The sequence below is a fragment of the Marmota marmota genome, unplaced genomic scaffold (assembly GCF_001458135.2).
Source record: "Marmota marmota marmota unplaced genomic scaffold, marMar, whole genome shotgun sequence".
Lineage (NCBI taxonomy): Eukaryota > Metazoa > Chordata > Mammalia > Rodentia > Sciuridae > Marmota > Marmota marmota.
Window position 1 is genome coordinate 34,326,093 of NW_026000016.1, and position 13,102 is coordinate 34,339,194.

Consider the following 13,102-nt stretch of genomic DNA (forward strand, 5'->3'; position numbering starts at 1 on the left):
GGGGGGCGGGTTAGAGAATATGGGATAAGCAGCCCGGTCCAGGGAAGGTAGGAAAAAGGACTTCAAGAACCAGAAACAGCAAAGACAAGCTTTGTGGAGAGTTTACTGTAATCCAGGGTCAGAAAAAAAAAACAAAAAAATCAATATGACTGGGGTTAAGCAGGAAATCGGGCAGGTCTCAAAGGGACACGGGCAAGGCCTGGGATTTGGGGGCTTCACTCCCAACGGGGGAGAGAAAGATAATCTGCGGGGAAAAGACGAGAACCTCCCCACTCTCCCGAGCCCCGCCTCGTTCTCACATACGCTATCAAAGTCTGAAGCGGACAGGTGGCAGTGACAATCCACCAGCCCCATGCCAACCGCGCCCATCGTCACTTCTGCAGCCGCCACTTCTCTAAACACGCATTGCGAAGCAAAAGCCGGAACGCTTAGGCTGCGTCCCCTCGAGTTTCAGGCGGGACGTGTGCTCCTTCCACTAGTTGGAACTCGGACTTCCGGTCCCAGGGTCCCCGCCTGCAGTTCAAACTGGAAAATGGCGGGGGCTTCTGAGTCAGTGGCTGTCGCCCCTTCGCAGGACCAAGAGATAGTGGCCGGGACAGACAGCCAGACCGCAGTCCCAGCCAACCCCCGAGAGGACTTCCGAGTGCGTTGCACTTCGAAGAGAGCTGTGACGGAACTGGTAGAACTGTGCCGCCGTTTCGTGCAAAAGCTCGGAGACGCGCTGCCAGAGGAGATTCGGGAGCTCGCGCTGCGAGATGCGCAGTGGGTACGGACCAAGTTTGCCGCCTGTTTATCACTCCCTTCCCCCGTTCCCCGGGGCTCCGGGCTAAGAAAGACCCTACTCCAGGCCTCAGCGGAATTAACGGTGCCCAGGCTGCTGTAGAAGCAGCCTGAGAAAGGCGAGGGGAGAACGAAATAGATGTTAGTGTCAGCTGGGTATTATTAATTACTTGGACCAGTGCTGACCCGGGAGAAATGTAAGGCGACCTGCATATATAATTATAAAAGAAAAAACAGGCGAAATTAATTGAAATAAAATGTTTTCTTTAACTCAAGGTACCATTTTACCACTTAAAGTAATGATACACTGAACGTGTTACTTTCCTTTGTACGTGTCTATTGATTCCTCTTTTGAACGGAGCAGGCATATAATACATTCTGAGGAATTCTCCAAGAAAGGGTAATCCTGGAAAGTCACCTGGCCTTGGCCTTTTGCCGTTTTAGAACCTCTTAGAAGCAGATCGAAAACATTTTCTTTATAAATCTAAAATAAGTGAAGAGGGTACATATGTTGCTTATAAACTTCATTAATGCTAAAGTTAGTCCTTATAACACATTTTCCCTTCCTTTCTCGGATATTTTGCAAAGCCCTGGAGATGGTAGTTTTTGGAAAAAGGAAATAAATTGAGGAATTGGTGCGTATCATAAGGAAACACACAATCTGTGCAAGAAAAATAATTTATAGCTTATAATGCAGCACATTGGTGAATATGAATGATCACAGTGCAAAGAGTTAAAATAGAGATTAAATGGAAAAAGAATGAAGGAAATTCTTTGGGTCCCAGAATGATGGTGCTTGCCTGTAATCTCAGGTACTTGGGAGGCTGAGACAAAAGGATCACAAATTCAAGGGCAGCCTAGGCAACTTAGTGGGGACCTTGTCTCAGAACAAAAATAATAAAGATGGGGATGTAGCTCAGTTGTAGAGTGCCTCTGGGTTCACTCCCCAGTATTACTGGGGGTGGGGGGGAGAGGGAGGGAGTAAGAGAGGGGAGTAAGAGAGGTAGAGAGAGAGAGGAAGAGATGAGAAGAGAGGGGAGAGGAGAGAGGGAGAGGGAGAGGAGAGAAGAGAGAAACTCCTTAAATTGTAATTGTAATTTGTATTCCTATTTTATATGCAGTGGTTCATGGAGAGAGAGAGAGAGAGAGAGAGAGAAGGAGGGGGGGAGGGAGGAAGGAGAGAGAAACGCCTTAGGTTGTAATGTATTCCAGTTTTATATGCAGTGGTTCATGTCATTCCCTCTTATAAGAAAGGCAAGAATAGAAGTATACCTCAGAACATTTTTTTAGTAGTTTTTTTGAAAGAGGACTGCAATAATAATAGAGTTTCTCTGATCTTAGGAAATGTTAAGGTATTTTAAACACTTAATTACCATACATAAGAAGCAGAATATGGCTTAACATCTTATATCCTCTTTAGTGAGATCTTAAAGTGAATCACCAAGATAAATTTTTGAAGGCTTAGACTAACTACCAAGGAAATTAACTTGTGTTTCATTTTAAATAAGCTTTAATTATATTGATGTAGCTATTCATCTAAAACTGTATAATATAGTAGCATTTATTCTACAAAAATAGTATTGGTAGGACTGCAGTGAGTATTACAAAGATAATTTGTATTCTTAGGTAATTCTTGCAAGTCCATACATAAATTCTTGCAAGCCCATACACATTTTGTATTGTGTTATGAACATTTTCAACCTAAATTTTACTTTATAAAATCCTTGTAGAATATACATTTTATAATTGTCAGTTATTTGATTTATGCCTATTTTTAATTATAAAAGTGGTACAAAACACATACTCGTTTTTAAAAATTTAAACAGTAGCATTTAAATTTAAGCAATTCTACTTTGCTTAAATTTAAGCAAAATTCTGCTTTGAATTTCTTTTCCTTATCCCTCTTCAAAGCTTCCTGGAGATAACTATTTGGAGAGTACCTGGTGGGGAATAAACCCCCCCTACACACCTTTTTTTATGGTTTTACTCCCCCTTCTGTTTTTGTTTGCTTACTTGCTTACATTAATAGTGTCATGCTGATGAATTGTTATTGACTTGCCTTTTTTTTAAACTAAATATGTCTTTGACTATTACCTGTCAAATTTTTTTTAAGATGTATGTTTATTTTTTTAGTTGTAGTTGCACACAATAACTTTATTTATATGTGGTGCTGAGGATCGAACCCAGAGCCTCGCACGTGCTAGGCGAGCGCTCTACCACTGAGCCACAGCCCAAGCCCCTGTCAATGTTATATAGAGATGATATTCTTTTAAAGTACCATCTGGTGTGGATATTTATCAATTTTCCTGATTTTTAAATTGAATTTTATTTTTCCCCTTAATTTTTCATATTTCAAACAGTATTGAAATGAACATTCTGTACCATAAAGAGTCCATCCTCTTTTAATTTTTTTTAATGAAACTAATCCATTTGGATATATTGCTATAAGTGAAATTGTTGGGTAATAGGGAATATGCATTAAAAATTTAATGGCACTACCAAATTCCTTTAGTTCTTTATTTTGTATTGTGTTAAAGCAAATCTCAGGTCTTTCTGGTCTTTGCATCCCTAAATACTTCAGTGTATCTCTCTAAAAAAAAAAATTAAAAAAAAAAACAAACTTTTTTTTTTTTTTTTTTTTTTAATGGTGCTGGGGATTGAACCCAGGCCTTGTGCATGTGAGGCAAGCACTCTATCAACTGAGCTATATCCCCAGCCCCCCCATATTGTTATTTATAAAGTAGAAATTAATTTTAGTTTATTTTAAGGATGTTTATTTTCCCTCTTGTTAACAGTGGCATTCATTCTGCAGCATGTGTATCATAGTACACCTGGGATTCAATTGAGTCCAAATTGTTAGCCTTTATTTTTAATTTCATATACAGGTTTTTTATTTATTTGTTTACAAGAGTATTCTAAAATTATGCAGCAAATTTTCTCACAGGTACCATAATGGCTATCATAGCTAAAATTGTTATCAGTACATCTCAGTGACTAAAATGGAATTTTACTTCATTGCAAAGAATAAATGCACTAATAGGCTAGTCTCTAACTTTACTATGTACATGGTCACAAATCTGAAATTATTTTGACAAAATGCTTGGATTTGGCATTAAAAAATTTTTCGGTGACTTGACTACTGTGAATTTATTGCAGACCTTTGAATCAGCTGTGCAAGAGAATGTCAGCATTAATGGGCAAGCATGGCAGGAAGCTTCAGATAATTGTTTTATGGGTATGTGTCATAACTTTTTCTTCTGTCATTAATTTCTTTGTTTTTTGGTCGCTAATTTTATTTTGAATGTTTCTTTTAAATCCCAGTTTTCATTATCACTTGTTTTTAATTCTTTATGTGAATTATGAGAATAAAAAGTGGAAACTAATATAGAAGACTATTGAAGTCATAATCTGGAGGAAACACAGTAGTTACCTTGATCCATCATATATGCTCTCTAGTATTATAAACAGGATTTCATCTGATTAATCTTTAAAGTTTATTGGAAAATACTGTAGTATTATCCCCAGATGAAGAAACAGGCCCATGTCAGCAGGCTGGTTTCTCCTGAGACTTCTGCCCTTGGCTCACAGATGACCACTTTCTCATTGTGTCCTTTCTCACTGTGTCCTTTTCACTGTGCATGCATGTCTGTGGTGCCACTTTTCTTATTACACAAGTCATACTGGATTAGGACCTTTTCATATTACTTCATTTTAAGTATCTATCTCTGAGGTTTTCTGAGAGTTAATACTTCATAAGAATTTTATAGGGTTATAGTTCAGACCAAAATGTTCTGTTAGAGGGCAGCTAACTTATCACAAAAGTCTGACTACCTTGCTGAAGGTAGTTGCTCTGGCAGATGAGAGATTATAAAAGGAGAGGAGAAGTTCTGCCAGCCCCCAGCCATTCCGGCCATCCCAGCTAAGGCAGCAGACCTGTGATTGAAACCATCATGGGTCCTTTGGTCCATCAAGCCACCAACCCATATTATACAGAACAAAGATGAGCTCTTTCTACCACCCTGTACCCATGAGCAGAGAGCAGATAAGCAGCAGTTCTTTTAAGCCACTTGTTTACAGGAGATTTGTTATACTGTAGTAGAAAAAACACCAGAATACTATGTATGCAAATGGTTCTGTTGTCAGATTTGGCAACTCTAACATGAAATAAATTCACTTATATTGGGAAAACAAAAAAAGAAAAGAAAAAGAAACAGGCCCAGACGATTCCTATTCATTCCTTATAAAACAAGTTTTATTTTTGCAAGTGATCCTTAGAGTGGATACTGAAGCACCCTTAGAAGTAGTATACTAGTACCAAGCAAAGGATGAGGTCATATATTTGTAGAAGACTCCTTAAAAAAAAAAGAATATTTTCTTGGCTTACAGCAGAGTTGATATATATATATAATCATTTATATACATATGTATGTATACACACACTCTAACAAGTATCTAAAGATATCAAAAGTTTTAAGAGAAAGGATGGTTAGTGTAGAAAGAAAAAAAAAAAGTAGAAAGGGAATTATCAGTGTGAGAAGAGAGGCAGAATTCCCCTTGCCAGGACAGCAATGTCCAGAGAAGGGCTACCTTGACAAGAGAGACTAGTATGTCCTCATGGTGCTATCACTCAGATCTGACTAGCATAGCTTGAAGTCATCACTGCTTTGTGTTCATATTATTGAGTTGAAGTCACTAGCATAGCTTTATGTTCATACCCTTGAGCTGACTACAGCCCTACCACAAAACTTTCTGTGGTTATAATTTTTCTTCTCAACATTGAGGTAATACTTCGCTCTGAAGACTTACTGTCCTTAGGATTATAATATTTATCTCTTCAAAGTCACCAAAATTCACTTTTTAATTTATACATTAAAATGAAAAAAACAATTGAATGTGGTGGTGCAAGCTTGTGAGGAGAGGTAGTTGAGAATGCTACAGTATACTTTCACCTTCTTCCATGGGTACCTGGTAAATACTAGGTCCTATGCCAAATGCTGGAAAACTGAGGAACAGACATGGTCCTGACATTTAGGAACTATCATTCATGGAAGGAAATGGAGAGCTGTGACCACCTGTGCAGAAATCAGAACCTCTGTTTTCCAGTCACATGACTGCAATCTAGCCATAGCACAAGACCATCCCAGCTCCTCCCACTTCACCAGACACCCCAGCGCTGGAAGCAGACAGACTCCATCTTGGAAAACCTTTCTCGCCATTTTTTGGTAGGTGTGGCTATCAGTGTATATCTCCGTTTGAACAGACCCTGAAAGCTAGAAGATCCTGGAACAATATATTTCAAGCTCTGAAAGATAATGGGTGCCAACCAAGAATCTTGTATCCAGCAAAATTAAGCTTCAGATTTGAAGATGAAATAAAAACCTTCCACGATAAACAAAAGTTAAAAAAATTTATAGGTAGAAAACAGGAACTACATTTTATGAAGAGGAAATGAAAAACAACAATGAAAACCAGCAAAGGGAGGTAGTACACTAAAGGAAAACATAATCAAAGAGAAAAAACAAGTTAAATAACAAAAATAAACCAATATGGCTGGAAATACAAACCATGTCTCAATAGTAACCCTAAATGTTAATGGCTTAAACTCACCAATCAAAAGACATAGGCTAGCAGATTGGATTAAGAAAAAGGATCCAACAATATGCTGCCTACAGGAGACTCATCCGTTAGGAAAAGGCATTACACAGACTGAAGGCAAAAGGTTGGGAAAAATCATACCACTCACATGGACTGCGGAAGTAAGCAAGGGTTTCCATACTCATATCAAATAAAGTAGACTTCAAGCCAAAATTAATCAAAAGGGATAAAGATGGACATTACGTACTGCTCAATGGAACCATACACCAGCAAGACATAACAATCATAAATATATATACCCCAAACAATGGTGCAGCTATGGAAGGAAATGGGTGTGGAATCACTATGCTCTTTGGAAAGTGGGAGAAGACCTAACAATAGGTTGTTGTTAAGTAAGATGCATAAATAAATGAGTGTGCTAGATAGGAAGTAGCAAGGATATCTGAAACAAAACAGCATGTGCAAAAGCACATAGGAGTGATGTGTTTGGAAAATATCAGAAGTGAATTGGGAAAAATGGCAGATGTGGCCAGAAAGAGAAGTTGAGGTTAAATCTCCAGTAGCCTTGAAGGATATGCTAAGGAATTTGTACTTTATCCTGCAGGCAATGTGAAGCAGTGAGGTTTTTGTTTGGTTTTGCAGTGCTGGGGATCTAACCCATCTGTGTCAGGAAAGCACTCTACTGTTGAGCTACTCCCCCAGCCCTCAATGAGTTTTTTAAAGTAGAATTACATGCAAAGGATTCTGTTTTAGAAAACTAACTGCTGGCTGTCTGAGGGATGGATTGGAGAATGGAGAAATTTAAGGCAGTCAGCCCTTAGGGAGTTAATTGCAATAATGCAGCAAAAGATGGTGAAGACCTGCGCTAAGATAATAGAAAAAGATAGGTTCAAGAGATATTTAGAGCCAGGTATAGTGTCACACCCTTATAATCCCAGTGGCTCAGAGTCTGAGGCAGGAGGATTGTGAATTCAAGGCTGATGTCAGCAATTTAACAACATCCTATCTCAAAATAAAAAAATAATAAAAAAAAGGAATGGGAATATATATAGTTCAGTGATAGAGTACCCATGAATTCAATTCCCAGTACCCTCCCCCCAGAAAAGAGAGAGATTCAGAAAATAGAATTAATAGAATTTGTTTTGTTTTTGATGTAGTACATAGAAGCAGTAAGTAAGTTTTACAAGGGCAGAGGTGTTTTTTTTTTTTTTTAAATTTTTTATTTGTTTTAATTAGTTATACATGACAGTAGAATGCATTTATGCACTTTGATATATCATAATAATGGGATATAATTTCTCATTTTTCTGAATGTACATGTTGCAGAATCATATTGGTCATGTAGTCATATATATATACATACAGTAATAATGTTTGTTTCATTCTACTATCTTTCCTATCCCCACATCCCCTCCCCTCCCCTCCTATCACTTCCGTCTACCTAATCTAAGGCAACTCTATTCTTCTGTAGTGCCCTGCCCTTATTGTGAATTAGCATATTAGAGAAAACATTCGGCCTTTGGTTTTGTGGAATTGGCTTTTTTCACTTAGCGTGATATTCTCCATAATTTCACTCTTCTTTAAAGCGTTGGAATATTCCATTGAGTATACATACACCACATTTTCTTTATCTATTCATCTATTGAGAGACACCTAGGTTGTTCCATAGTCTAGTCTAGCTATTATGAATTGAGCTGCTATAAACATTGATGTGGCTGCATCATTATAGTATGCTGATTTTAAGTCCTTTGAGTATAAACCAAGGAGTGGGATAGCTGGGCCAAATGGTGGCCCCATCCCAATTTTCTGAGGAATCTCCATACTGTTTCCCATAGTGGTTACACCGATTTGCAGTCTCACCAGCAATGTATGAGTGCACCTTTTTCACCACATCCTCACCAGCATTTATTGTTGCCTGTAATCTTGATGATTGCCATTCTGACTGGAGTGAGATGAAATCTTAAGAGCAGTTTTGATTTGCATTTCTCTTATTGCTAGACATTGAATACTTTTTGATATGTTTGTTGATCAATTGTATTTCTTCTCTGTGAAATGTCTCTTCAGTTCCTTAGCCCATTTATTGATTGGGTTATTTGTTTTTTTGGTATTAAGTTTTTTGAGTTCTTTATATATCCTAGAGATTATGCTTTATCAGAGGTGCATGTGGTAAAGATTTTCTCCCAATCTGTAGGCAGAGTCTCTCCTCACATTATTGTTTCCTTTGCTGAGAATTTGAATCCATCCCATTTATTGATTCTTGATTTTACTTCTTGTGTTTTAGGAGTCTTGTTAAGGAAGTCAGATCTTAGGCTGATGTGGTGAAGATTTGGGCTTATTTTTTCTTCTAGTAGGTGCAGGGTCTCTGTTCTAGTGCCTAAGTCTTTGATCCACTTTGAGTTGATTTTTGTGGGGGTGAGAGAGAGAGGTTTAATTTCATTTTGCTACATATGGATTTCCGTTTTGCCAGCACCATTTGTTGAATAGGCTATCTTTTCTTCAGTGAATGTTTTTGGCACCTTTGTCTAGTATGAGAAAACCATATTTATGTGGGTTTGTCTCTGTGTCCTCTATTCTGTACTATTGGTCTACATCTACCATGTAGACCAATAGTATAGAATGTATTGATGCCAATACCGTGCTGTTTTTGTTACTATAGCTCTGTAGTATAGTTTAAGGTTGGGTATTGTGAATGGAATAAAATTAGAAATCAAAGATAAAATAAAAAAATAGAAGCTACTGTAACAAATGGAGACTAAATAATACACAATTGAATGATGAATGGATAGTAGAAGAAATCAAGGATGAAATAAAAAAATTCTTAGAGGTAAATGGGAACACTGATACTACATATCAAAATATCCGGGGCACTAAGAAGGCAGTACAAAGAGGAAAGTTTATTGCATTGAGTGCATTCATTAAAAGAATAAAAAGTCAACAAATAAATGACCTAATACTACATCTCAAAACCTAGAAAAAGAGGAACAAATCAACACCAAAAGCAGTAGAAGACAGGAAATAATTAAAATCAGAGCTGAAATCAATGAAATAAAAAAAAAAATTGAAAAAATTGACAAAAAGTTGGTTTTTGAAAAAATAAATAAAATAGGTAAACCTTTGGCCATGCTAATGAAGAGAAAAAGATAACTCAAATTCTAAAAGATGAAGAAGGAAATATTACAATGGACATGTCCGAAATACAGAAGGTAATTAGAAACTATTTTGAAAATTTATACTCTAATAAGATAAAAAATATTGAAGACATTGACAAATTTCTAGAGACATATGACTTACCAAAACTGAATGAGGAGGTCATACATGATTTAGACAGATCAATTTCAAGTAATGAAATAGAAAACACCATCAAAAGCCTACCAACCGGGCTGGGGATGTGGCTTAAGCGGTAGCGTGCTCACCTGGCATGTGTGCGGCCTGGGTTCGATCCTCAGCACCACATACAAACAAAGATGTTGTGTCCGCCGAAAACTAAAAAATAAATATTAAAAAATTCCCTCTCTCTTAAAAAAAAAAAAAGCCTACCAACCAAGAAAAGCCCAGGGCCAGATGGATTCTCAGCTGAGTTCTTCAAGACTTTCAAACAAGAATTAACACCAATACTCTTTGAAGTACTCCATGAAATAGAAAAGGAGGGAACCCTTCCAAACTCATTCTATGGGGTTGATACAACCCTGAGTCCAAAACCAGACAAAGAAACACCAAGGAAAGAAAACTTTAGACCAATATCCCTGGTGAACATAGGTGCAAAAATTCTCAAAAATATTTTGGCAAATCACATACAAAAACATATAAAAAGATAGTGCGCCACACTCAAATGGGATTCATCCCAGGGATGCAGGGTTGGTTCCACATACAGAAATCTATAAATGTAATTCATCATATTAATAGACTTAAAAACAAGAATCATATGATCATCTCAATGCAGAAAACGTATAGGACAAAATACAGCACACCTTCATGTTCAAAACACTAGAAAAACTAGGGATAGTAGGAACATGCCTCAACATTGTAAAAGCTATATATGCTAAACCCAAGGCCAACATCATTATAATTGGAGAAAAATTGAAAGCATTCCTGCTAAAAACTGGAACAAGACAAGGATGCCCACTTTCACCACTTCTATTCAACATCATCCTTGAAACTCTAGCCAGAGCAATTAGACAAAAGAAAGAAATTAAAGGGATACAAATAGGTAAAGAAGAACTCAAAACTCATCACTATTTACTGATGACATGATTCTATACCTAGAAGATCCAAAAAATTCCACCAGAAAACTTCTAGAACTAGTAAATGAATTCAGCAAAGTAGCAGGATATAAAAACAAACCCACAAATTAAATGCATTTCTATACATCAGCGATGAACCACAGAAAGAAAAATTAGAAAACTACTCCATTCACAATAGCCTTAAAAAAATAATAAAAAAAAGCCTGAGAATCAATCTAACAAAAGAGGTGAAAGACCTCTACAATAACAGCTACAGAACACTAAAGAAAGAAATTGAAGAAAACTTCAGAAGATGGAAAGATCTCCCATGCTCCTGGATATGCAGAATTAATATTGTCAAAATGGCCATACCACCAAAAGCATTATATGGATTTAATGCAATGCCTATTAAAATCCCAATAACGTTCTTCATAGAAATAAAAAAAGCAGTCATGAAATTTATTTGGAAAAATAAGAGACCCAGAATAGCTAAAGCAACCCTTAGCAAGATAAGTTTATTTTATTTTTCCAGTTATAGATGGGCACAATACCTTTATTTTAATGTGATGGTGAGGATTGAACCCATTGCCTCACAGGTGCTAGGTAAGCGCTGTACCACTGAGCCATAACCACAGCCCCTGGGGCAGAAGTTTTTTGTCTGTTTTGTTGACTAAGATTTCTAGGATCTGGCACTTGAGATCCTTATGTAAATGAGTGAAGGAACAAAGGAATGAATGAATGAATATACAAGTGAAACCAACCTCTTCCCTTCCTCTGTTACTACCCTGAGTTATCTTAGTTACAGGAGGATCAGTTAGATTTAATGTTTGGAACATAAGTTCCTTGAGAGCAGGAACTGTATTTGTTTTTCTCCTCATATTTTTTCAACTTGGCACCTTATAGGTCCCTGTTAAGTGTTTGTTAAATTAATAAATAATTCTGTGTTCAAATTTGTTTATATGTTTCAATTTTGCAGCTTTTTTATCCTTAGGTGGCATTAAGAGACCATTTTCCTTCCCTACAAAGGTTTAGCTGGGAGACTTTTTTTTTTTTTTTTTAAACTGGTTGTGTACATTATTCTTTTCTAGTCAGTGATTTAACTTTTTTAATGGATATGTTAAAATTTAGAGCTGCTTATTTATAAATAAGTATTCTAAGTAAGAAATGTCTCTCTCATAATACTCTCTAAAGAAGTAATTTATTTGGATTCAACAAATATTCATTACATGAATGAAAGAGCATACCTGATGTACTTCATTAATCTTTACCTGATATGGATGTATATGCTGACATATATCAGCAGTTTCTCAGAATGTTTCAAATAATATACATGCTGTTTCAAATTTTATAACAAAGCTTCTGCTTAATAAAATAAATAGATCCATTTTAAAATATTTTTTTTGTAGACAGACAAAATACCTTTATTTTATGTATTTTATTTTTATGTGGAGCTGAGATCAAACCCAGTGCCTCACACATGCCAGGCAAACACTCTCCCAAATGAGCTACAACCCCAGCCCCTAGATCCATTTTTTAAAAAATATTTATTTTTTAGTTATAGGGGGACACAATATCTTTATTTTTATACGGTGCTGAGGATTGAACCCAGTGCCTCACGTATGCTAGATGAACATTCTACCTCTGAGCCACAACCCCAGCCCCAAATAGATCCATTTTTAACAGATTTTGACACAACAGAACACATCTGATGTAAACCAAGTAAGCTGAGGACCTAGTTTTTTAGGATTCATAACTACTTAGTGTTTTTACTCTTCAAAATTATTTTCAGAATAAAGTTGATCAGCACCTGAACTCATTTCATGTAGAGTGTCATTTCTGGGCCCTATGTTCATACTGAATCAAAATTTTTGCACTCATAAGGACAAGCTGATTATGAGTTCTGCAAAAGTTTTTTTCTTAATACCTTTATTTTTATTAATTTATTTTTATGTGGTATATTACTCTTTTAAGATTTTTTTTTATTTTTATGTGAGGATAATCACATTAATAACTTGTGGATATCTCTGATACTAAATGTCCTTTATAGTCTAAGGTTTTGTTTGTTTTTTTGTTTTTGTGTTTCTTTTTAGTGCTGGGGATTGAATCCAGGGCCTCTTGCATGCTAAGTACTTGCTATACCATTGAGCTGTACCCCAGCCCTACAGTCTAGTTCTTAAATATTTTTCATCCTTTTTACCTTTAGTTCATTCCGCAGGCATTTAGAATTTTTCGGTTTCTCAAGACTCTGTGCTATTACAAATACTGTTTTCCTCTGCCAAAAATGCGTTTCCTTATCATTTTTCCCCTACTTTTTTTTTTTTTTTGCTTTTGGTTCTGGGGATTGTAATTTAGGGCCTTGTGAATGCTGGGCAAGAACTCTGCCAACCAAGCTGTATCTTCAGTCTTCCCCTACCATTTTTTTTTTTTTTTTTAATTGTGGGTTGTTTCAAAACATTACAAATTTCTTGACATATTCATATTCCACACTTTGTATTCAAGTGGGTTAT

The 13,102-nt window shown here is 36.5% G+C and overlaps 2 protein-coding genes across 7 annotated transcripts in view; one reads left to right on the top strand and one right to left on the bottom strand.

The window, feature by feature from the left end:
- Tatdn3 (TatD DNase domain containing 3) overlaps positions 1 to 457 on the bottom strand; it is a 37,036-nt gene extending 36,579 nt beyond the window's left edge. For 3 of the 6 annotated variants that reach the window (XM_048809415.1, XM_048809414.1, XM_015483664.2), the window contains exon 1: positions 304 to 457. In XM_048809415.1, coding sequence (XP_048665372.1) covers positions 304 to 369 — 66 coding nt within the window. In that variant the 5' untranslated portion in view covers positions 370 to 457. Of the gene's footprint in view, positions 1 to 299 lie in introns of all 6 variants that reach the window. The other 3 variants (XM_015483665.2, XM_048809412.1, XM_048809413.1) reach the window with 3 other exon arrangements.
- Positions 458 to 479: 22 nt separating this feature from the next.
- Positions 480 to 13,102, top strand: part of Nsl1 (NSL1 component of MIS12 kinetochore complex) — a 33,692-nt gene continuing 21,069 nt past the window's right edge. The window contains exons 1-2 of the mRNA XM_015483663.2: positions 480 to 766; positions 3,937 to 4,015. Coding sequence (XP_015339149.1) covers positions 533 to 766; positions 3,937 to 4,015 — 313 coding nt within the window. The 5' untranslated portion in view covers positions 480 to 532. The remainder of the gene's footprint in view (positions 767 to 3,936; positions 4,016 to 13,102) is intronic.